Source organism: Nyctereutes procyonoides, unplaced genomic scaffold (assembly GCF_905146905.1).
Source record: "Nyctereutes procyonoides isolate TBG_1078 unplaced genomic scaffold, NYPRO_anot_genome, whole genome shotgun sequence".
Classification (NCBI taxonomy): domain Eukaryota; kingdom Metazoa; phylum Chordata; class Mammalia; order Carnivora; family Canidae; genus Nyctereutes; species Nyctereutes procyonoides.
The window spans coordinates 18,576,359-18,601,570 of NW_026575034.1; the positions used below are offsets into that span (position 1 = coordinate 18,576,359).

Genomic DNA, 25,212 nt, shown 5'->3' on the forward strand with positions numbered 1-25,212 from the left:
TGCTCCCTAGGTCCTGAAGCAGTGAATAATTGTCAGGTGGTAACATGAGTTAGGTGAAAAAGAGATCACTCGACCCTTGCAGGATAACAATACATAAATGTGAGTGCGAGGGTGAAAGCAGTTCTTTCAAATGCTGTCTACTGAAGGTGTGGGCTAGATTTGGCCTTTGGGGGATAGTCGGGCTGTGTCTTGAGCCCTGTTGGAATTTCCTTCGTCCCTGTGGGAGGGGTAGGGCCACCTTCCTTTTAGGTAAAAGGACTACTAGTAGGATCTTAGCCTCATGACCACCTGAAATGCCAGCATTAGAAACTTATTTCTTTGAGGGAAGCACCACCCGAATATTGCATGTTGTCATTAACATGGTAGATTGATATATTTAAGGTGATTTTCTCTTTCCTGAGGGCTTCCTGGCATTTAGGGACCCTGGCCCTAGAGGGAGAGGGGATCCTTGGATCCTGAAAGGGGAGACTGATGGAAAAAGGAGTCAAAGAACATTCTACTGGTTTCTTGGTCATGTCTGAGATGACTTGTCCTGACACTCTCATTGGCTTCATGGTCAGTCTCAGCACTCCTGACCCTGGACTACCACAATTATAGCTGCTGGGGTTGGGAAAAGTTGACAGGTGTCTTTTTCTCTGAATTGAGGTAGGCTGGGGGCCTGCCTCCTTGGGAGAACCTATCCCCTTCTCCCTCACTGCCTTTCTCTTCTAAACCAAAGTCAGATGGCATTTGGGTTTATTTCACTTCTTGGGATTCTTCCATTGGACCCCAATTTCAGGCTGCATCCAGCATAACCCATCTCATATAGATAACTGGAATGAGAAGAAGTTCAGCCATGAGAAGAAAACATCAGAAAGTTTCAGATCCATGGGCCAGAAGAGCCCTTGGCTAAGGGTAATCCGATGTTTTGGTTCACCCCAGTGTGCTCACTGGCTTTTAAGTCTTTAACAACCTGCCAAGAGTGTTTGCTTTGTTCTTATTTATCCATTTTTATAAACACCCATAGAGAGCCTGCCATGCACCAAACCTTGTACTGGTTAAGGGGGCACAGGGTCAAATAAGATATGGTTTTTCCATTCTTCCATTCTTGATGTGGTACAGGAGATAGATACACAAATAAATCCTAGATGCTGCTCTGTGTGATGTGAATCCCTGTCAGTGTAGGGTGCTAAAGAGACCCAAAGGAAGAGGCAGCTAAATTAGGCTGGGGAGTGATGGAAGCCTCCTTATAGAGGGGGTTGCTGAGCTAAATTTAGAAAAGCAAAAAATTTGCACTTAGCTAGATGGAAAAAGGGAGTGCAGGAGAGTACATCAGCCTGAAGGTTTTATACATACTCCCACACACATTACATTTATACGTAACATACACACACACACACCCATATATGGTAGGGTCACTTCACATAAGAATTAACTTCACAAATTGAAACATCTGTGCTCTTGGGGTGGGGGAAGACCATTCAAAAAGTGCAGGGTATTTTATTTGCCTGTTCAAACAGTGGACATATTCCCTTGAGCATGAGATGGTGAGTTTGTTTCTATTGTGTAAGGTATGAATCTTATATTTAATATACCTTATTTTAAAAAATGCATGCCAAATATTTCTTCAGGTATTCAACAGAAGGGAAAGAAATCTGTTAAAAAGTCCAGAGAAACTGACTGTATTAGTCTTAATCAAAGACACCGTGTTGGTCTTCAATGTGGTGCCTACCTAAGGGATTTTCAAGGGTAATTTGGCTGAACATGATTTGTATCTCATTTACTGACTCAAGAACTGTATGTATATCCATGAGAGCTTCATCTCAGACCAGTAGTTTCTGTGGGCCCACATTCAGGAACCACTGCACTCAACCATTGGATATTTAACTCAGTGAGAAGTCTGGGTCAGAGACAGATTTGTGACCCATCATGGTAAGAATGGTAGATTCAGCGATGGCCATCAGTATTTGGCCCCCAAAAGTACATAGTGAGAAAGAGAATCCTGAAGACAGGACTCTGAGAGACCCTGGCATTTAAAAGACAAGTAGAAAAGGTGAATCTCTCTCAAGATCCTGAAAAGTAATTGCCAAAGAGGCTATTGACTATGTCATAGAGGCGAAGGAAGGAGAGTGCCAATATAGAGTGTTCAGCTGTGTCCAGTGCTCCAGAGTAGCCAGGCAAGCTGAGAACAGAATGTGGTTTTAGGACACCATTCGTCCTTGACTTGTACCCTAAGACTCTCGTGATTTTTTCATTAAATAAGAGAGAAAGGCTGAAATGTCTAATGGTACCCAGAAAAGGAGGGAGGTGTTAGTGGGTGGGAGGAGGTCTTCAGTCCGTGCCTCTCCTTTCCTCCCCTCCCCAGGAGCCTGCTGGCAGCTGCCTTGGAGAGAGAGAGAGAGAGGATGCAGCAGGGGTCAAGTCTTAAATAATGGAGGGGAGGAGTAGGGAGTACAGTGGGCTCAAGCTGTCTGAGGTGCTAACAAGCTGTGGTTTGGAAATTTCTGCAGTAGAGGGGATGGCCATTTGCAGTATGGAAAGGAGCAGGTGACTAGCTGAAGGGAAGCTGGGTCTTGGAAGTAGCTTGACTAAAAACGGTCCTCCTAGTTGCACCTCAGAAGCACTGTGATTTCTTTGGAGGTCTCAGCCTTTTTTTCTTCCAACACCCCATCTACCACTAGCTGCTTCCCGACCCCCAAACAGCCCTGGGCATCACCCCGCCACTGTTGAGCCCTTACCCCCTGTTTAGATCAAGAGCCCTTGCCAGGATGCAGGCATGGTGGGGGAGTCCAGAGGCAGAATGGGTACTCCATTCTTGTGGTACTGGCAGGTGCTTCTCAAGGATGATATGCTCCAGGCCTTGGAGGCCTAGGTCAAAAGCTGACACCCTGGAGCCAGACAGCCTGGGTGAGTCCTGCCTCTTGTCACTTCATCTCCCTGAGCCTCCATCTCCTCATTCATAAAATGGCACAAGAGCTCGTAGGAATATTGTGAAGATTAATGAGGTACATGTGTGTTTGCTACAGCTTCTGACGCATAGCACCCTTCTTAGCTGTGGGAGTTGTTACTGGCATTATTTGCAGGCACCCAGTCTGGGGCTTCTCAGACCATTTTCTCCTCATTTGAATGGTAAGTTTTGGTCTGTCTTGATGCATTGCTTGGTATCTGGTTGATGAGGAGGACCTCTGGTCTTTGCTGTTGCCCACTCCCCCAACAAGGCAGTGGAATATAGTTTTGCTGGAATGACTCCTGCTCTTGTTATCCACAGAAAATCCTTTGAGTTTGAGGATGCATCCAGTCTCCAGTCCCTGTACCCCTCTTCTCCCACTGAGAATGGTACTGAGAGCCAACCCAAGTTTGGATCCAAAAGCACTTTAGAAGAGAATGCCTATGAAGATATTGTGGGTAAGCTGTGGCTGAGATGGTGGGGTGGCTCATCTCTGGGGGCTTCAGGACAGGAACAGGAGGGACACTCCCAGCTTCCGCTTCATTCACCATAGGCAGATTTGGCCCAGCTTCTGGAACTTCTCGAGAAAATGGGCACCAGAGGAAGCAGCTTAGCAAAGACTGAGCAGCTAAGAAATTAAAACCTGACCTTGAATGAACTGAAACCCACAGGGCTTCTGGGACCACAAAAAAAGGGAAAAACCACATCATCCTTTTTTAAATTTTTTTTTTTTTAATTTTTAGAAGGCTTCCTTAGTTGTGTCCTTCGGCAAATCACTTTTCTGAGGCCTTTGTCTTCTCTTATGAAGTGATGATGATGATGTTAGAGTGTTGGCAATAATGGTGATAATAGTAATAATACTTCAAAGGATTATTGTTAGGACTCAATGAAATAAAATGTTTATCCACATACCTAGCACAATGCCTGGTCCTTGGTATCTCTCTCTCCTACTTTCTCTTAAAGCAAGTGGTGTCGAGAAAGCATATGCTTGCAAACAAGCTTAGCCCTCCTCAGTTTCACAGATGCTGACAGAAGACACAAGACTCTTGGATTGGAGACAAAGGACTTTATTACTCACGACACAGCAGGCAGCATGAGCTCTGTGTTCACATGGGTTCCCGTGATGCCAGGTCACATGAGCAGTGTGGAGGAGGTCCAGGTAGAGGCTGTACATGCATTGGGTCTATGTCCAGCTGAGGAGCTCCAAGCTTAAGGAACCCAGTCTGTTCAGGGAGTGGCCAGCAAATGTGCCCAACCTTTGCCCCACAAAGAGACATTATCTTTGTCCTGGTCAGGAAACAAATCTGCCTCTACCCTGGAGAGAGACACTCTATGTCTTCTGAGGTCATTTGCTATACATCTGTGAAATAGTATTGCGGATAGTTCATTCTTCTTACTCACAAGTCAGAAATGTAAGGTGCTGTGGAGGATTGTCCTTCAACAACTGAGAGGACTCAGTATTGGCAAACTTGTGTTCCAGAGTCCACGAAAAACCAACAGACTGGGGTGGGGTGCATTTATTTGGGGCTTTTATTTTAACCCTGGCCTCATTCTCTTCATGGGGTACTTCAGTTTTGTTCAAGTAATGTGTGTGTGTGAGTTGGTCACTGGAGAAGAGAAGCGATGTGTTTGTGCACTTGACCCCTCCTTTCTCATCTCTGTGTTAGGCCTTGAGGCTGGAGATGGTAGTCTTAATGAACACATTAGAGAGAGAAGTGGCCCTAGTGGAGAACCTTTCAGATTTTCCTAACACTGGGGAATCTTTGGAAGAAGAAATCATCTATTCCCTCATTTGCTCTGAGACACCAGTTTCATCATTTTCTCTTTATGACTTGCTGGGCCAGCATTTCTGGGGAAATAGCACTGCTTTCCCCAGGAACAGAGTGTAGGATATAGCCATCCAAAATGAGGTCATAACAGGAAGACTGTGGGAGTGGGATCCCTAGAATAGAAAAAGTGTTTAGGGAGGGAGGCATCTTCCCTTAACACTGGGAAAAAGCTTTGTACACATGGTCTCCAGAGTTGAGGTCAAGAGCCCTGGGGATGGATCCGAGGCACATCCTCATCTTCCTCCCCACTCTCGTTGCAGGGTACATTCCTGTTTCCTCTAGTTGAGAAGAAATCGGAATGTATTCTTGCTGCCCGGGGCCCTTGGGAGAACCTGGTGCAGCTGCTGCAGTGGACAGAGGAGGCTCTAGTTCTGAGCTCCTGCCCCCTCCCCGCAAGACAAGCTCTGCCCACGCTGTGAGCCTCTTAGAAGGCTCTGCAGCCTGTCTGGGCTGTCCAGGGATTTCAGGTGCGGAGATGAATGTTTTTATATCAACTGAACTTAAATAAGAGAAAGAGATGCTTCAGCTGTTTCTCCCTGTCCAGAGTTTTGTGATCCCAGGCTCTGGGCTTGTTTGGGGACCATGTCTGGTGGGGTGGAGGGAGATGAGAATTGGGGAGGGCTCTGTCCTGGGCAACAGAGTTGTTCTCTGGGCCTTCTTTGGTCAAGTTAGAAGAAGAGGAGGGAGGCAAGGATATCTGGGTCTCATCCTCCAGACTCAGGAGAGGGGTCTTTCTACCATGTTGGGATGCTGCACGAGGAGGGAAGGAAATACCAGAGCAGCGTGGATGCTTCCTGAACGGATGAGCTAGAGCTAGGGGTAAGGGCTGGGATGGGATGAGGCTGCAGTGGGGGTGTGTTCCTTAGCTGCTCACCCAGCTTCTGGATCTTTGGACCATTGTGCAGAGAGTAGGGGAGGAGTACTCAGGAGGATGTTGGAAGGAGAGCAGAGGAGTGACCCAGGCATCTGGGTTTGCTTCAGCTTTGTGGGGTAGGGGTCTGGGGGTGTTCAGCATTTGTAGCTAGTTCAGTGCCTGGATACGGCTTCCTTCTTCAAATCCCCCACAACAGTGCTGACTGAATTTCTAGACCAGGGATACTAGAGGTAAATATAAGAGAGAATATCTCTTCCTCTTAGATTCCAGTTGATCTATCCCTTTCTCCTTCCCTGGAGATAGGCCCAAGAATTTGGACCCCCCCCCCCCCCAGAGGTGTCACAGGGCCCTTGTTGCTGAACTGTGAATGTCAGTTTCACTTTTGTCTGGGATTGACCAGTACCTCGGATTTCCCAGGAGCCTTCTTTTCTTTTCTTGGCTTAGCCTGTGCACTGTGAGGTTAAGGTTGTTTCTGGTTCTGTTTGGATTAACCAACTCTTATGCTGCCTTGCTTGCACAGGACAGACAAAGCTTTGTTTTGGGTGTGTGATAATAGGGCTGTGGGGGGCAGGGAGCACCCGGGTTAAATCTCCACCTTGGGGACCAGCTGACTGGATTGGAGTTTCTGGTCTCTTAGAGGCTGAGGATCATTTGGCCCAGAAACTAACATGTCTTCTCTGTGAGCAATGGACTTGAACGAGGGGCCCTAGGGAATTTGTTGGCTTCCTGCCTACACCAGGCATGACGCCTGGGGACCGGGGGTGGGATATTCCGAGACAGGCTGAGGTTTATCCTGCTAATTTGCAATAGAGGGGTTCAAATATAAAGTTACTGCTTTGCCACTTCCTGGGGGCTGTTAATTCTCGCCTGTCCAATTTGACATCTGCCCCTGGAAGATGTTGCTATCCTACAAAGCCTTATAATCATTTGCATTTTGAGGCTGACACTTAAAAATGCACCCGAGGAAGCAGCTTGTTAGGGAGTTATGTGGAGTGGCCTCGGCGCCTGACCAGGGAGCCTGGACTGCATTCCTGCAGAGATTCCCACTCCCATCAGCTAGTTGGGGCTGAGGGAGAGTTTCCAGGAACTTGAGCTGGATGGGAGCTGGGGACAGGGTCAGTCAGCCTGACTGCAAAGCTTTTTGAGCAGCTTGCTCTCTCTGGCTTCTCTCATTTGTCCCCAGGCCGGAAAGTAGTAAGGAACAGAGGGTACCTAACAACATTGAGGCTGTAGCCCAGAGGTGCAGCCCAGAGGACGGTGCCTGGGCAGTTGGAGAAAGGTGTCTAGGCTTGGAGGGTGGGGAACAGTTGACCCCTAAGAGCTCCCTATGTGATGTGCTGTGCTGTGTGTCATGGGGGTTGATGGTGGGGGGGGGAGTTGGGCCTTTATCCTGGCCCTCTCTCCAATGCTTGAAGGAGGGGAAGAGGCTGAGCACCGGGAGAAACAGCTGGATGGAACTGGGAGAAGTTTTGACAAGGAAGCTACAGACGGGGGTGGGGGGCTAGCCAGGGTGTGGCCAGGGAGCTTAGGATTCTGGTGAGAGAAGTTCTCAGTGTCTGTGCACACACACACCTTTCCTCCTAACTGGTTCTTCCAGTTGTGTGTGTGGGGAGTGAAAACTGTTTGGTGTGTGTGGTTAATGACCAAGAGCTGTGGGGAGGAGTGGAGGCAGGGCTGGTTTCTTCCTTCAAGAGGATCAGCATGATAAGTTTGGGCTCTGACAATCCCCTTTAAAAGAGTGCAAAGTAGAAATTCTTGGCGATGCCCTTGTTCCATATCTCATCAGCAAAGCTGGGAAGGGTTGAGACCTCTGGCTTCCCCAGCTGGGCTTGATGAGATGGGGCTGCTCAGGGCCAGGCTGCTGGAGAAGAGGGCCTACCTCTTCTCCCTCTCCTCAGGCAGCCAGTGTGGATCGCCCTCAAGATATCTGTGCATGCGGGAATGCAGGTGACAGTCTGGTGGCCTGCCAGGCTTCTTGTCTCCCTCTCTGCCCCTGCTAAATCTTCACCATGTCTCTCTCCACTCACCTGTAGCTTCGCCAGCCTTGCTGTAGTCCTGCTTCCCCCCACCAAGCCCGATTCCCCAGCCCTCCTCCTCTCTTGACTCTGAGCCATTGCTTTGGGATTAATTTTCTCTTAGCAGGTTCAGGTGTGGTTCTCCTCAGGGCCCGCTTGGCCTCTGCCTATTATCCCCCATCCATCCATCCCTTGGGCATCCTTATTTCCTGGAAGGATGACTGGGAGTATGTCCACGAGACAGCTCCAAAACGGTGGCCAAGAACAGGAGAGTAGCAGGTGAACTAGGGCTGTGAGGGCCCGGCTAAGGCTGCGGAGGCAGGACTTGGGCTGGGGCCAGCAGTCATTTCCTGGAGCAGTGATGAGTGGCCTGGTTCTATCAGAGAAGATTTTAAACATTGCCCAAAAAGAAAGAGGCTGGTGTTGAGGCTGGGAAGCAGGGGGAACAGGCTTTTGAGGCTTTCCTGAATTTCATTGCCAGAGGAAATATAAGCATTGAGATCCTGGTGTTCCCAATTGTTCTCTTTCAGGTTGTCATTGATGTGCCTCAGTGTTGCATATCTGTTATTTCCTGGGCCTCAGTCTCCTGCATCTGTTTCTTGGAGCTTTGGACTTTGTATCAGTGTTCAAAGGTCTGATTCTTGGGAAAGAAAGAAGGAAGAGAGAAGGAAGGAGGGAGAGAAAGGAAGGATGGAAGAATGGAGGAAAGAGAGTTTGCCTTGGGAGTCAGGTCATGGCACTCAGAATCTGTTAAGAAGTTTAGAAACATCTATCTAAAGCAGTGATTCTGAACAGGGCAGGGGGTAATTTCATCCATCCACCCATTTGTATTTCCTTCCTTCCTTCCCTCCCTCCCTCCCTCCCCCCCCCCCAACTCCATCTATGTACGCATTTATCCATCTGCTCAAGGGACATTTGACAGTGTCTGGAGACATTTTTGGTTATTACAACTGAGGGGATGCTACTATCATCTAGTAGATTGAGGCCAGGGTTGCTGCTAAGTATCCTTTGAATGCACAGAAGAGCCCACCACAACGAGAATCATCCCAGCCCCAAATGTCAGTACTTTGGAGAAACTCTGATCTAAAGGAGTTGAGACAAGGTCATCCTGTTGGTTCAGGGAGGATGATAAGGACTCTGGCTGGTCATCCAGCCCAAGGCAGTTTGGATTTGATGAGCTTGGAATAAATGTTCTTCCTGCCTCTCTGTGAACAATGATGCTCTAGTCCTATTTTCCAGGATCAGGAATATTGTGTCCTGGCACTCCTGATCCTCCCACCTCATCAGTACAGGTTCTATATTGGAGAGGGGCCAAGAAGTACTGAGTCTATCCTGCATCCTCCCTAAGTACCCAGAGTGGGGTAGGCTGGCTGCCAGTTTTGTTGCTTGGCTTCTTGAGGCAGGGTTGCTAGGCCGGCTCTGCTTAGTCAGGACTCTGGAATGGAGACCAGTCATCTTTATAGCATGACTGTGTTACAGGAAAACGTCTGCTCAGTTGCTGGGGACTCTGCTCAGTGCTCGGAATCACTTCATCTAGTCCTAGTCCCAAATCCTATCTTGACCCATTCTTGACTCAGACCTTCGAGAGATTTGTGTTGCTCCTCTGGCAGCCCGATGAGCTGTGACAGAAATTGTCCTTCACACCTTCTCCTTCCTCCTACCTCTGTGAATTTATTTCCTAAATTCAGTATTTCTTTCCATGGTAGTAATGAGTAGATACTCTCAGTTTAGAGGGGAATCTTGACTCTGGAAATTGAGAATTCTGTAAGCATACAGGGGTTTGTTTTTCTCCTGTGTCCCATCCTAGGAAAGCCTACACTCCCAGTGGCCTTATTTCTAGTCCTGTAGCTCTTTCTTCTGCTTGTTCCCTGAGAACTAGTATCGGGATTCCTCTGGGGTGCAAGGCACATCTAGGCGTCTGTAGGGCTCAGCAGCTACCAGGCTCCATCCTGCTGCTGAACGGAGAGAAGAGGAGTGAGCCCTGTTCTCTTCATGTATGCTGCCCCCGAGCAGAGGGTGGCATACATGTTGGCCACTGGTGCCTAGGTCCCAAGTCCCAGACAGGGACATTGATTTGCAGGGAGGATATGGAAAGACAAGGGAAAGGGGAGCAGAATGCTGTATTCACTCACAGTGCCCACAGTTCTGCTGCAGGATTGAGCCAGGACTGCCCTGGCACCTGGTGTTCCTGGTGTGTAGGGAAGTCCAAGTATGTGTTGCAGGGAAAGGGGCAGATAGGTACGGCTGTCTGGGAAGTTGTGGGAAGGAGTCTGATGGGAAGGAGTCACTTTGACGAGCAGGGACCATGCCTTTGACTTCCTGAGGTTGGCTGGTAGTGCCCGTCTAGTGTCTCCTGCCAGGCATTTTAGGAATCAGTCCCGAGAAGCAAAAACTCCCCTCCTCCCCATTTTGGCCCTGATGGCTATCAGGCCTGTCACACAGCCCCCATGTCACAGCAGGAGGTCTAAGTCCAAAAGGGGAGCAAAGACTGGTCTCTTCTTGCAGAAGAGCCCAGTGGTGGAGGAAACAGAGTGACACCGTAGTGAGAGTGGTTCATGGAGCAGATCATGACTGAGCTGTCACTGCTCCACTGACCCCTGGTCTGCTGTGGGGTTACCCGTGTGCCAGATAGCAGACCTGCCCTGAAAGAATGGGTGCACAGTACAGTAAGGGAGAGGGAGGCCCGGGAGTGCTCTTTGTAGTTGGTTAATGTCCATCCGTGCCCATCCCCCAGCGTGGGTTCTCAGGGAGCATCAGTAGCAGGACAGCGTGTGACCTCTGGAAGCCTTTCCTACCTTGTGCTGTATATCTCTGGGGCTTTCACAGCAGGAGGACTGGAGCCAAGGAATGAAGCCTGGTGCTGGCTTTGTCCCCTGGCTGGGCACAGGCAGGGGTAGCTGAGCCCGTCTTGTGCAATCTCTGAATTTATAAAGCAGAGGCCAGATGAGGCTGAACTGAACGAGGGGCGGGGGGTTTGCTTCTGGACTTGGAGCCGGGATCTGTTTGTAGCCTCCCCGCTGCAGACGGGCAGCTGTATGACTCACGGCCTAAAGGGCCAGGCAGAAGGCATTCTCTCTGGTTCACAGGAATTCTGCTTGTTTATTTGTGAGTGCGTGTATTTCCTCCTTCCCTTCTCTCAGTCTCTAACGTCGCCCCTTCTGCAGGAGATCTGCCCAAGGAGAATCCATATGAGGATGTGGACTTAAAGAGCCGAAGAGCAGGACGAAAATCCCAGCAATTGTCCGAAAACTCCTTGGACTCTTTGCACAGGATGTGGGGTCCTCAGGACAGGAAGTACAACAACCCACCCACTCAGGTAATGGCAGCCCCGACGTGGGCCAGTGCGAGGGCCACAGTGGAGGCCTGTCCTACTGGGGCTCTGGTCTGCTCCCACTCCCACTCCTTCCCTCACTAGTGCTTGGCAAAGGAGGTGACCTCAGGAAAGAGCTCTGCAGGCAGGGACTTCTCCCATGTTGAAATCCTTGTGGGCAAGCAAGACGTGCTCCTGGGGCACCCTGCCCCTGTTCTTCCCTTTACTACTCGAGCTCTACGCTGCAACACTGAGGCATGAGCCCTGGCTGCCTCCTGTCTTATCATTGCTCCTGCTCCCCTTCTGTGGGCATCAGGAAGACGGGACCCTGCTCTGAGTCTTGGTATTCCTCAGCTCTGGCCCCACCTGGGGGCCAGGCCTAGGCCCAAGAACCAGATTTGGAGAGCTAGACAGGTGTCCACCAGACCTGGAGCCACCCGTGTTGGAGGAAATAAGACTGAATCTTCAAGGAATGGACTGATAGAAAGAGTCCAAGGAGACCATTAGACTTCAGCTCATTCCAGCCTTGTCCAGGCTGGACAGGAGGCAGGAGAATGGAGGTGCTCTCTCTGACCTGCCCAGGCAACTTCACTTCTCTTTGCAAATGGGACCTGGACATTTTCTAACATTGGCTGGAGAATATAGAAATGATCTGGCTTTGGAATGATGTAACATTTTTATAAGAGATTCACCTTTCTCATGCGCTATATTCAAACAGGCTTCTGCTGAATTTGTGTGGCGTCACTGGGAAGTGGGAAGAGGACTCTGGGGGACGGGAGGAAGAAGGGCTGGCCGAAGAGTGATGAGGGACGATGCCAGATGCAGACAGTGGGTGGGAGGTGGGCTGAGTTGGCAGGGGTGCTGCCTTTCTAGCAGGGAGCAGGATCTGTGGAGAGTAAGGTGCCTGTGCAGAAGGGTGCTAATGTAGACCCAGGGAGCAGGTCAGGGCTAGGAAGGGGCAGCGGTGGCGAAGCAGCCACCTGGCTGTGAGGCCCGCCTTACTGGGCTTTGGGAATGAGAACCCAAACCCTTATGTTCTGCCTGGAAGAGGTGAGCAGGGCCAGGCTGCCATGTGGATTATAGCCCCTGCCAAAGAAGTCTTTTAGGACTGGATTGGGGGCCAGGCTGAATAAGGAGTGAAGGCTAAGCCTAGTCTCAAAACTCAGGAAGAGCCCCCAGAATTCCCTCTTGTCCTTCTCTTTGCACTCAGATGAGAGCCCAGTTTTCTTAGCCTCTGTTTTCTTTTTTCTGGTAGAGGTGGTTCAGCTTCCTTTGTGGAAGCACGTATCTCATCTAGCCCTGACCTGCTGATTAGCAGCTGAGGTCTTATTCGAGGAAACACAGGCAGAGGGAAATTCCAGGGTGGGATTCGGGGGAGCCAGGGATGCCAGCCAAGGCATCTGTGCTGAAGCCCTCTCCCACATTTTCTCCCCCATGCCAGCTCTCTCTGAAGCCCAGCAGCCAGTCCTTGCGCAGTGGGAACTGGTCAGAGAGGAAGAGCCACCGACTGCCGCGATTACCCAAGAGGCACAGCCATGACGACATGCTGCTGCTGGCTCAGCTGAGCCTGCCGTCTTCACCCTCCAGCCTCAACGAGGACAGCCTTAGCACCACCAGCGAGTTGCTGTCCAGCCGCAGGGCCCGGCGCATTCCTAAGGTAGCCTCCCTGGAGGGGCCGCCCTGAGGCTGGCTGGGCAGGTGGGCGGGCAGGTGGGCAACTCCCTCTGGTCCGTCCTTCCCTAATCTGGGGCTGCTTCCTCAGTTCTCCTTGAATGAGTTTTGGATCCCTGCACTGGCCTTTCTTTTTCATCTGGTTAAGTCCCTATCTTATTAGCAAAGATGGATTAAGTGATTCGTGGTTGCACAGATGTTAGGGAAAGGACAGGCTAGCCTCTCCCCCCAGGGAGCACTCCATGCCCATTGAGCTACCGGAAACCAATCCATCAGGAGACTCCACATTAGTGAGTGCGAGGTGTACGTGTGCAGATCTCTCTGTGCCTACACAAATACTTCCAGGCTTTGAAGGACCTAGGACTCCAATTTGGGTTTTCCTTTCTCTGACTTTCAGAATTGAGTTTTCAGCAATGATTTGCACACACAGGCAGTCAGACCCAAATCCCCAGCCCAAAGTGGCAGGATTTAGCCAAATGGTATTTTTAGCCTACAAACAATGCTTGGGTATATTGGGAATTTAGCTCCTTCCTGTTGTGGCCCCGGGTTATAGCCTAGAGGGAAAGGCTCCAATCCTTGTTCCTGTTATTACGTCTGAGGAGCTCTTTGTCTCTGTTGGTTCAGTGACTCTGGGGACTCAGAAGCTCCCATCCTGTGTAGTTTGATCACAGTTCCTTCCTCTGGGGAGCTAAGTTTAACATCCTTGTTTTGGGGCAGGAGACCACTTAGGGGTGAGGGAGATAGAGAGCCACCAGCCAGTCTGCACTCTGGGGCAGTGCAGCATGGAGACTAGTACTGGGCCCAGTGTGATGTGGAGGACGGTTCTGCTTGCACCTTGAGGGAATGAATGGACTACTAATCAGCCTTCTTAGAAATAGGGGCAGCTGGTGTTAGGGTTGCCTCACCCTTCCTGCTTTTCTCACCCAGCTTGTCCAAAGAATTAACTCCATCTACAATGCCAAGAGGGGAAAGAAGAGGTTAAAAAAGCTGTCTATGTCCAGCATTGAGACAGCATCACTAAGAGGTAGGCCTTGATGTCTGACCTGGTTCAGGTGTCTGGGGCCCTTGGGCAGTAGGAATGGGGAGAGGCACAGACTAGCCTCAGTTTACCCTTCTGTGGGCCAATCATAGGATCCTCCTGCCTTCTAGGAGGGGAGAGTCCTCTCAAGAAGTGGCACATGGAAGGGGAGGGCCAAAGAGGGAAGGGAGCCTGAGCTGTGAGGCCCTGATTAAGGAGGTGGGTGTGGGAATCTGCTTCTGGCAAAATGAAAGGCCAGACTTACTGAGCACTGTGGTCTGTTTCCCATTTCAAATCTTGGCATCCTAGAGGCAGGCCCTGTGATCCAGGCCTGTAGGCCTCACTGCTGGCTCAGCCTTCTGCTCAGGCCTTTAGCAGCTTCCCCCAGATCAGAAGTGGATGGATAGGGGTTTGTATAGTAATTAGCACCTGTGGTTTGAGCTCAGAGGGACCTTGGGCCCATGGGGGCCCAGAAGAGTTATGATCCATCCCTGGTGAGGAGACCTGGGAGGGGGGCACAAGAAATGTTGGGTGTGGGGCAGTGGCTCAGCAAGCATGCACTCCTGCTGTTACTTTTCCAGATGAGAATAGTGAGAGCGAGAGCGACTCTGACGACAGGTTCAAAGGTGAGGCGTGGCTCCCCAAGAGCACGGAACCCCTTCCCGGCCCTGGCTGTGGAGTTACCCCCTTCCTCTGCACATATAGTTCCAGTGTCCCCCATTGGCCTGCTCTGGAGAGGCAACAGGCAGGCGGGATAGCAGGCGATAGAACAAGGAGCTATAGGGGGATCCCCTCCTACTGCATGCAGCGCAGCCTTGTGCAGGTTGGACTCACATGTCCCTCCCTCATTTGGACTTCCCCAAGGTGTTGTCCATGAGAATTGGGGGTTAGACTTGCCTGGTAAATGCTGCGAATCTGGCAGGCCAGAGGTGGGTTTAGAAGATCACAAGTACCTCTTCTGGTTGTGAGAAATGTGCCACAGTCTGAGGAAACTGGTCCTCTGGAGGCCCTGAGGCCACTTACCCCCCATATCTCTAGAGAGGAGGACTGGCCCCCTCCCTGAAAAGGTTTTGGGAACTTCCCGTTCCAGCAGCCTTGGATAAATCTGTTGTTTCTCTACTGGGAAACCTACCTAGACTTTCCTGGATGGTTAACGTATGTGGGAGCTGGCTCCCTCCTTCCTTCCTCCACCAGTCCCCCAGGCAAGTGGGCAAATGGCCTTTGGGCCTGGGACAGGGACAAGGAATCCAAGTCCAGGGATTCTGAAAGGGGCCCAGGATAAAGCGTTCGTGGAGGTTCTTATCTTCTCCTCCTGTTGGTACTACACAGGGGTAAGTGGGTGCCAGGCATCCATGTCTGGGTTTACCTGGCTTAGACAGTCCTGTCAGCCCCAGCCCAGCCTCCAGAAGCTCCTAGAAGGCCCAGTACAGTAGCTTCCTGTGGCAGGGTAGAGCCTTCTCACAGGTGTAGACACCTTGCTCTTGCCACGTCAACCCCCAACCCAGCTGGGACCGGGCTTCAGCACTCAGAGGTGGTCCACAGTGGCAGAGCCTGAGACTGGGTGGAGGGAGGCTAATCTGGGGTCCGTGCGGATTCAGCCTGCCTGTACCCTGACCTATGACCTGCCCCCAGCCCACACGCAGCGCCTGGTCCACATCCAGTCGATGTTGAAGCGTGCACCCAGCTATCGGACCCTGGAGCTGGAACTGCTCGAGTGGCAGGAGCGGGAGCTTTTTGAGTACTTTGTGGTGGTGTCCCTCAAGAAGAAGCCATCTCGAAACACCTACCTCCCTGAAGTCTCCTACCAGTTTCCCAAGGTGAGGCCATCTTTCCCCATCCCACCCCTCCTCTGGCACCTTCTGTCTGCCTGGCCCATTTGTGGAGCAAGAGAGATCCTTTACCTGCCACAGCCACTCACCTAGCTGTGGCAGCCTTGAGCTTGATGCCTGCTGGTTAGCAGGGAAGAAAGGGGTTGGCTTCAGGGGCATGGGTTTGGGCCAGGGCTTATTCACAGAACGCATCCCAGTAGGCTTAGAATAAAACCCAAATTGTTTATAAGGATGGCAAGGGGCCTGCAGGAGGGCCCCCAGGTACTTCTACTTTTTTTTTCCTCTTTTTTTAACAACTTTTTTTTGAGACCTGAGTCATATACTGTATAATTCAGCTATTTAAAGTGTACAATTCAATGACTTTAGTATATTCAGAGTTGTACAATCAATGTTAGAACGTTTTTAAAAAGTATTTTATTGGGGATCCCTGGGTGGCTCAGTGGTTTAGCGCCGCCTTCAGCCCAGGGTATGATCCTGGAGACCCGGGATCGAGTCCCACGTCGGGCTCCCTGCATGGAGCCTGCTTCTCCCTCTGCCTGTGTCTCTGCCTCTCACTCTCTCTGTGTCTCTCATGAATAAATAAATAAAATATTTTTTTAAAAAAGGATTTATTTATTCTAGAGAGAGTGTGCATGCAAGCAAGCAAGGGGAAGAACAGAGGGGAAGCCAGAGGGAGAGGGAGAGAGAATCTGAAGCAGACTCCATACTCAGCGTGGAGTCCGACACGGGGCTCAGTCTCACGACCATGAGATCATGACCAAGAGTCAGACGCTTAACTGACTGAGCCACTGAGGTGCCCCTAGAACATTTTTATCACCCAAAAGGAAACCCTGTACCCCGTTGGCTGTCACTCCCCATCCCCCCTCCTGCCTTCCCTCTTACTGCACCTTCCCTGCCCATCACCAGCCAGCCAACCTGGCCTCCTTGCTCTCTGCCTCTGCCTGGAATGTTCTTTCTTCAGCTCTGCACATGGCTGCCAGCTCTTTTTTATTCCTCGTTCTCTGCCCAGATAGTACCTCTTCCAGGAGATCTTTCCAGATACCTAAAGTATCCCTCCCCCTGCCCAGTTCTCTGTCATAGCACCCTGTTTATTCCCTTTGTGGTACCGTTGGAGATTTTGTTGTTGATTGTCTCACTCTCCTGACCAGAATGTGCAGGGACAGGGACCTCGCCCACTTTGTTTTCCATCAGCAGCCGCAGCGCATGACACAGGGCCAGGTGCCACATAGAAAGCGCTCATTTGGCACATACTCAATGAATAAATGATGACTCAGCTCACACCCAGGCCTCTCTGTAAGAATCCAGAATGGGGACAGGATTGCTGAGAAGCATGCCAGTTGGTCGGATGCCATCTAGAGCTCTCAGGGGAGGAGATGCTTCTCAGCTACCCCCTCCCACCCCCAGAATCCATGTCTTCTCTCGTCTATTTCTTCCCATATTCCTCTCCCTGCAGCTGGACCGACCCACCAAGCAGATGCGGGAGGCAGAGGAGAGGCTCAAGGCCATTCCCCAGTTTTGCTTCCCTGATGCCAAGGACTGGCTTCCTGTGTCAGAGTATAGCAGGTGAGGCCTGGCCTGGTCTGGCTGGAGGCAGGAAGAGGGCATAGCTCCTTTACTCTCACAGCAGGAGCAACTGCATGGGACACACCCCAGTCTCTGCCTCTGCTTTTACAGCAACCTAGCCCTTTACCTCCTCCCTGGGAGGGATTCCCTCTCCTCGGGTGCTGTTTCCTGGGTCCTCTGATCCTTCTCTGATGCCAGACCCCTCCCCGTTCCAGTGAGACTTTCTCTTTCATGCTGACTGGGGAAGACGGCAGCAGACGCTTTGGCTACTGCAGGCGCTTACTGGTGAGTAGGGCCATTCAGTCTTTGGGGGGCTGGGCTGCAGAGTGTGTGAGTGTGTGTATATGTGGGCGTACCTGCACTTTAACTCTAGCTTGTGTGAGATTCTATATTCTGCTTCCTTGTATGCTCTTTGAGGCCACCCTGACACATACACATGCACACATGCACACACGCACACACACACACACGCACACACACACAGTTAAGGCACTCCTGGGATGGCAGGACTTAGAGTGACCCCTCTGATCAGGCCCCAGAATCTAAGATAATCTGCAATAAGAGGAGAGAGTGGATCATCTTCTACTGGGCTGTCATATGTGTTTAACTTTCCTACACGTTTTCATCTCATTCATTTCTCTCGGACTTCTGGGCTCTGGTTGCTGATGCTGGATTGCAGGATCATATCACCCCAGCAGTATGTGTGTGATCAGACAGGGGTAGAGGCCAGCCTTCCTCATGCCCTAGCCAGCTATGTAAAGGGGCATCCTGTCTGTGGTCTGCTAGTGTTGGAGGCTGAGGAGGGGCTGAGCAGTACCTTTTATGGGATTCTGGAAGACAGGCCTTGAACAGAGGGGAGTGGGAGGGTTTTGAAAATCTAAGCCGTGTTATATAGAGAGGAGCCCTTCCTCATCTCCCTTTCCACTAGTCCTGGGCAATAGATTGAGGTAAGGTAAAGAGAGAGTCCTATTGCACTCTCCCCTGGAGTTCACTTGGGATGTTGTTGGTTTGGGGTGTGAGCAGTGTTTCAGGGCTCCCATGCCTTAGTGGGACAAGGACTCACTAGATGCCAGTCTAGGGACAGATGAAGCAGATCCTAGCTAGGCAAGGGTCTTAGCAGGGATCCCAAATGAAGGATTCTGGGCCATTCATTCATTCATTCATTCATTCTGAAACCCATACCATACTTCTATTGAGGGTCAGGCAACATGTTAAAGGCACATAAAGAGGAGTTAGACATGAATCCAATCCAATCCTCAAGGAATTTTCGATAGTCTAGTAGAGGAGGTTGGACTTTGGATGTAGAAGGGAAGGCAAAGGGAATAAACTATTATTTAGGACTATTATGTTCCAGGCTGGATGCTTTTAAGTATGTCATCTTCTTTAATCCTTGTAATGGTTTATGGAGTATTACTATACCTGTTCTATAGAGTAAGAAACTAAGACTTGGATCACACAGCCAGTGAAAGACAGAGCCAGGATTGACTCTTCAGTTCTTTAACACCAAGTCTCATGGTCTTGGATCACCCCAAAGAGTAGTCTGGGGAGGAGGGATATTTGGATATTGAATGCCCAGGGAGTAGGGCCAAGGGAACATGAAGCAGGACGGACGCCAGGTGGAGAGCCAGGCAGAGGCCAGCAGCCCCCAGGTTTACCTGGGCCCAGAGAGGAGCATTCTGAAGGCTGGCGTTGCAGGAACAGTGATGGAACAGAGCCGCTCCTTTGCAGCGGGCCTGCTGCCCCCAGGGAAGAGCATGTTTGTCCTGGCGTGCTCGGAGAGGGCCTGGGCTGGGCCCCTGCCAAGGGGGCTGGCACTAGCTCGGCATTCCTGCAGATTGGACACAATGATTCTAACCCAAATCCCACATACTTGATTTAATCACTTGGGGCTTTAGGGGAGGCGGGGGAGAGGGAACGAGAGAGGAGTGAGTTTCAGGCCTAATATGGACAAAACAGCCTTCTCTTTAGATCTGTGACGTGTGGCCAGCAGGTTTGGAAACTGAAGTAGACCCATCTGCATTTGCTTAGCAGCCTGCATGAGGGGCCAGCACCTGCTGCTCTGCTCCCTCCCTACTCGGCCTTGCCAGGCACTCAGGCATCAGAGCCAGAGGCAGCCACAGGGCCCTGCCAGCCCCTGGCTGGAGAAGTAGACTCATGTGGACTCACCCCAACCCGCATTTGGGGGCTCCAGGTCTGGGGAGGTCTCAGTGCACATCTCCTCCAGCCACTCACCTTTTCAATGCCCCTTCTCCTCTGTTCTGCGCTCCTAGCAAACCTCTGGTCTGTGTCTTTGCCTCCTTTTTATCTTCTGTCCTGTTGGCAGGCAGCAGACTCTACCTGTAAGACAGCACATCAGAGTCCAAAACAGAGTCCTGGCTCCATGACTTTTAGATGCATGCCCTTGGGCAATGTCTTAATATTTTTGTGACTCCGTTTACTCACCTGTAAAATGCAGATGATAGTGTCTGTGCCTATCTCAGGCCGTTACCAAGCCCAGGATTCAGATATGATAAATATTCAATAAATAGTTTGCTGTCCCTCTCTGTGTTCATTCTGTCTTACTAGAATGGGTGGATCGAGGAAGGGAGGCAAGGGGGAACCTAGAATGGGAATGTTTTATAGAATGTCCCCTGTGAGGGACAGACTCCACGGCTTGCTCCAAGGAATGTGCACAAGGCCCTCTCGTTACCATTGCATCCCCTGGATTCCCAGCTTTAGCCATGTAAATCCACAAATCACCCCATAGCTTCTGCCTCTTTTGCCAGCCTCTGTCAGCATCCTCCTGGGAGGAGCTTGGCAGGAGCCTGGCACCTCGGGCGGGAAGACCCAGCAGAGGCTGACACCTGCCCCTGAAGAGTATCAGCCTTTCCTCTGGGGGGCCTGGTTGAGTTGCGATGTAGAAGGGGATTGGAGTTGTCCACTAGAAGATCAGTCCTTAGTCCTCAGTTCCCAAGGAAGAGGAGCCAGATGTGGTAATCATGCATTCTCTGTATCTGTCTGTTTCTCCTCCGCCTCGTCCCGACCCAGCCAAGTGGGAAAGGGCCTCGGTTGCCAGAGGTATACTGTGTCATCAGCCGCCTTGGCTGCTTCGGCTTGTTTTCCAAGGTAAGAGGGCTCTGGCTTACTTCCCTCCCCTTTTTCCCAGCTGACAGCTCCCTTAGGATTATCTGTAGCCTGCTTAGATGAGAAAACCACCTGTGCGCACAAACGAGCAAGCGGGTGTGAGAGAGAGAATGCAAGAGCAAGTACAGGGAGCTCTTGGACTCCTTCCTATTCCCAAGCCTGGCTCCCCATCTGGCCAGCTGGCAACTCCCCAACTCCTGCACCAGCATGGTCTTCCAATGTCACAGTCTACTCTGGGCCATGGGCAGAGCCAGAGTCCTTGGGGACAGAGACACCAGACCCTCTTGGAGAAGCCAAGTGCCCAGGGACCCAGCTCTCAACTGGTGTTTCCTTTGCCCAGCTCCTGGGTGTGAGGCAAGGACGAGTTAAGAGAGCAGAGCAGTCATCGAGTGCCAAGGGAAGCAGGCAGGGTAGAATGTAAAGGTGCTGGTGGGACAGTCCTCCTGTCCCCCTTGACCCTTGTTGGTCAGAGGCCAGGCCACCCTCTTCTTTGCCCAGGAGGGTAGGGAAGGGCAGTGCCCTAACACCCTTCCTCTTTGGGCTGCTGGTGGTGGGCACAGGTCCTAGATGAGGTGGAGCGCCGGCGTGGGATCTCTGCTGCCTTGGTCTATCCCTTCATGAGAAGTCTAATGGAATCGCCCTTCCCTGCCCCCGGGAAAACCATCAAAGTGAAGACCTTTCTTCCAGGTGCTGGCAATGAGGTAGGGATTTCTGCTGCCTCTTCCCTCAGACTATGGATGGGGATTGGAGGAATGCCTGCCTCGCCAAGGCTGCAGCCCCTGGGAGGGGCAGAGCACGGCTCCTTCCTCGCTCACCATGTGTGTGTAGCTAATCAGTAGGGACTGGAAAAGTGAATGATAGAACTGTAACGGGGGCCCAACTCCCTGAAGCTCCTAGGGGGCCTTCCCTGACCCACTTGGACTTAGCTGCTTTCCACCTGCCCTCCTTCATTCATTCATCGGGTATTTCCCAGCAGTACTCAGTCAGTCAGGGATGGCACCAGACCCCGGAGCAGGCATGAAGTTGCAGTGGGCCACAGCTGTTTTGTGGAGTTCCCGATCTAGTGGGAGCAACCAATATTAAATACATATGTCTGCTTCTAAGTTGATAATTCCTAAATGTTTCAAGTGGCAGGTGCAGGCACAGGAATGAGAACATGAAACGGGATCTGCTTTAGGTTCGGGCCCCAGGAAGGTCTCCTCTGAGGAAGTGACTAGGGTTGAGTAGAGTCAGCTCAATGAAGAGGGGAGAGAGACTGAAAGAGGAGGGTTTAGATGGGAGACCATTATTCCAGGTAGAGAGAGAACATGGCATAGTGACAAGCAGCTGAAGAAAGCTGACGATGGTTGAAAGGGGAGTGAAGCATCGTTGACAGCAAGGGCCACATCACGGTATGCCTGCTAGGCCAAGGTAAGGATTGTGGAGTTTATCTAAAGCAGGGTTAGAAGATGGGAGATGTAGTTTTAAAAGCTCACTCGGACTGCTGTGGTGAAAACAGGGAGACTGGCTAGGCTCTCCTGCAGTAGTACAGGCAGGAGATGATAGTAGCTTGGATTAAGGTGTGTTGGGAAAGGTGAGGAGAAGTAGGTGGATTTGAGATGTAGTTTATTTATTAGTTTTATTTTTTAAAATATTTTTTTTAAAAAGATTTTAATTATTTATTCATGAGAGAGACAGAGAGAGAGAGAGAGGTAAAGACACAGGTGGATGGAGAAGCAGGCTCCATGCAGGAAGCCTGATGTGGGACTCGATCCTGGGACTCCAGGATCATGCCCTGGGCTGAAGGCAGGCACTAAACCGCTGAGCCGCCCAGGAGTCCCAGAGATATAGTTTAGATAGAGGATCAGAAGCACTTTGTGTTGAGTGGAAATATGGAATAAGTGTTAGGGAGATTTTAGGGCTAGCTCCTAGCTTTCTGGCTTGAGCAATAGGATACCTGCTGGAGCGCTGCCTGTAGAGGGAGCAGGCTCTGAGGAGGAGGCGGGGGAGGTGGATTTTGTATGTGTTATGTTTAAGATACCTGTGTGGCACCCAGGAGAAGACATGTAGTAGCAAAAGTGTAGCTGGGGAAGAGAAGAGAGCCTGGACCCAGTCCTCCTTGGACCTGGGGAACTCCAACATTGGAGGATCTTGCAGAAGAGGAGTAGCAACCCTCAGGAGTGAGAAGACAGAGGAATAGCAGGCCGTGGCTTGGAAGGCAAGGAAGGGGGCATTTTAAGAAGGAAGGGGTGATCAGGTGAAGTCAGAGTGAGAAATGGTAACATGCCTTGGCAAGAGCCGATCTCAGTGGAGCGGGGCTCAAGGGGCCCAGATACCTGAGTGGAGTGAGTTGAGAAGTGAATAGGGGTGAGAATGTAGAAACGGCCTGTACGGACTTCTCTTCCAGAGCCTTGGTTGTGAAGAGAGCTAGGGAAAGGGGCAGTGGTTGAGAGGGGGGAGTTTGCTGAAGGTGATTGTCTGAAGGCTGGTGGGAGTGGCCTAGCCGAGGGTGAAAGAAGCAGGAGAGGGAGCAGAGAGTCAGACGGTGGTCCAGCAGGCAGCAGGGGGTGGGATCCAGGGAGGGACTGGTTTCTGTTGGGAGAGACGGGCAGTTCCTTGTGTGATGGCAAGGAAGGGCCAGGGCTTCTCATCTGATGGCTTTGGCTTTCTCAAAATGGAAAAGAAGGTCATCCTCTGAGAGTGGGAGGTTGGTGCTGGGTTTTAGGAGAGGGAAGACGAAAGGACTTGGTTGTGGCCAAGAGAGAGAGAGGGTCTGACTAAGGGGGCAGTAGGGGTGCTGACATTGGCATGGTTGCCATTTCTGGGCTTTCTCTTGGTCTCTCGTCTCCCACCCTCCTTTAGAGGGACTTTAGTCTGCTTGAGAGGCCTGGTGCAGGAGGGCTGGCCCTGCCTGAAAGCCCAGCAGCAACCTGGGGGCTCTTCGGGATGGCTCCACCCTCACCAGCCTCACTTGTCCTCACTCTGACTTGAATTGCTTGCTCTCCTGGAACCCTGCTTCCTTTTGCCCCGAAGACTTTCCCCTTCTCTCCTCGGACAGCCTAAATGAAGCATCTTGTGCTCCGAGCCTCTGCCCCAGCCCCTCCCTGCCTCAGCTGGGGTTGCTGTCCTTCCTCTAAGTGCTTGTGGCCCCCTCTGCAGATGTGAATCGTGGCTTCCCTGCCTGACATCAGTCTCACAGCTGTGGTTGCTTAGACTCAGGCAGCCCCACTGGACTGCGATCCTTGAGGGCAGGGATGAATGCAACGAGGCCCAAGTCCCACAGGCTGCTTCTGTGAATTCTCATACCTAAAGGGAGCCTGGACCCCAAGGGTAATAGGCATGTGGTGCTGTGCTGCAGAGCAGAGCCTGGTGGACTGCGGGCAGCCTGTTGGGGGTGGCGGGGTGTGAGGGAGCATCACTGTGACTTCTGGGGGCAAGGATGGGAGGGGGGACAGAGGCCTTTGGTGTCATTGTGGTATGGGTTTCCTTCAGGCCACAGTCACTGAGTGTTTTGTGTGCACAGAGTATTGTGCTCATCACTGGGCCTTCTAGGAGTTTCCCACCAATGGCTGGGAAACATAGTGTACACTGACTGTTAGGGCAACTTGTACCCATTTTGCCGCTTCTCCGGGAGCCAGAGGGATGAGTATTGAGCTAGGAGTTTGAACTTCTCTTACTTAAACTCTGAGGAATAAGTGAGATGATGTGGAGTAAAAGCCCCCAGAAAAGAACTCTAGGCAGGACCCCATGACAGCTGCTTCAGGATGGCCTGAGCATCAGCAGTACCTCCTGCTCTCACTACTACGGTCAGTTGCTACCCTTCACCCTCAGGACTGCCCCGGGGAAGTGGCTTTTCTGCCATAGCGCTGACCTTGGGAGTGGCCTTGCCACCCCTTTGGAGGGAGCACGGCTAGATCTGGCCCTGATAAAGTCCTGTGTCCTGGCACGGCTGTGGAATAGCCAGCCCTTTCCTTGTGTTTTCCTTATCCCTGGCACAGAGATTAGACAGGCTGACAGAGATAGAGGCCAGAATGGTAGGACAAACACAACCTCTGGAAGGAAGCTCGAGCAGGAAAGGGAGAGGACACGGCAACAAGGGCACTGGCGTTGCCTCTCGAGAGATGGCAGTCAAGGGATACGGAGATGCTACTCTTCCTATGGCCTGGGGAGCAGCAGTTATTTGTGGGGTCTGGTCAGTATGGGTGCCAAGACCTTTGCCCCGGGGAGATGGGCCAGGGAGCAGGGAGTACCCCATAGGCAAGCTGTGTGGTCTCCTCACCCTCATGATGCAGATGGGTCATCGACTGCTTCCTTCTAAAGCCTCCCCCACATTCTGGTTACTCCTCTTGCTCATAGCCTGTGTCTGAGTGCTGTGGGCACAGGGCTGTGGTCTGAGGCGAGAGGGAGCCTGGGTCTCACAGCTGTGCAGGGTAGATTAGAAACCTGGGAAAGAGAGGGTGGGGAGAGAAGCCTATGGCCCGCCCGTTACCGTGTGTGGGACCCAGCAGTGATACCCATTTCGCCTGTCTTGACCCACTCGCTCTACTGCAGGTGTTAGAGCTGCGGCGGCCTATGGATTCCCGACTGGAGCATGTGGACTTTGAGTGCCTTTTTACCTGCCTCAGTGTGCGCCAGCTCATCCGAATCTTTGCCTCGCTGCTGCTGGAGCGCCGGGTCATTTTTGTGGCAGATAAGCTCAGGTAAGGCCCAGCGGGGCAAGGTGAGGAGGGGGGAAGGCACGTCCACTAATTAGTCTGACATGTATTTATGAGCCCTGGTATGTGCCAGCTCCTGGGTACTGGTGTGACAGGACTGAGAACCCAAGGGAAGACTTGGCCTGAAGGAAGACATGGGACATTTCTTCTTTCACTCCAAACGAGAGTGTGCAGATGCAAATATGTTGATGTGGAGAAAGGTGGAGTAAGATTTCTGGCTGATGGCTGCACTTCCTCTGGAGGGGGAGGCAAGGCCATCTGTGGGATGTTGAGTTCAAGGAGAGTGATGAACTCTAGGCAGAGCCACGTAAGGAAGGGGCAAGAGCACTGACTAGGGATCAGAAGAGCACTGAGCCCCCA

General features: G+C 51.5%; 1 protein-coding gene across 3 annotated transcripts in view; it reads left to right on the plus strand.

Annotated features, from left to right (window-relative positions):
- Positions 1-25,212, plus strand: part of DENND2B (DENN domain containing 2B) — a 148,434-nt gene that overhangs the window by 114,740 nt on the left and 8,482 nt on the right. For all 3 annotated transcript variants that reach the window (XM_055317683.1, XM_055317682.1, XM_055317684.1), the window contains 11 exons: positions 3,248-3,384; positions 10,809-10,960; positions 12,396-12,611; positions 13,553-13,649; positions 14,225-14,269; positions 15,276-15,460; positions 16,926-17,035; positions 17,251-17,320; positions 20,063-20,140; positions 20,719-20,859; positions 24,689-24,837. In XM_055317683.1, coding sequence (XP_055173658.1) covers positions 3,248-3,384; positions 10,809-10,960; positions 12,396-12,611; positions 13,553-13,649; positions 14,225-14,269; positions 15,276-15,460; positions 16,926-17,035; positions 17,251-17,320; positions 20,063-20,140; positions 20,719-20,859; positions 24,689-24,837 — 1,380 coding nt within the window. The remainder of the gene's footprint in view (positions 1-3,247; positions 3,385-10,808; positions 10,961-12,395; positions 12,612-13,552; positions 13,650-14,224; positions 14,270-15,275; positions 15,461-16,925; positions 17,036-17,250; positions 17,321-20,062; positions 20,141-20,718; positions 20,860-24,688; positions 24,838-25,212) is intronic.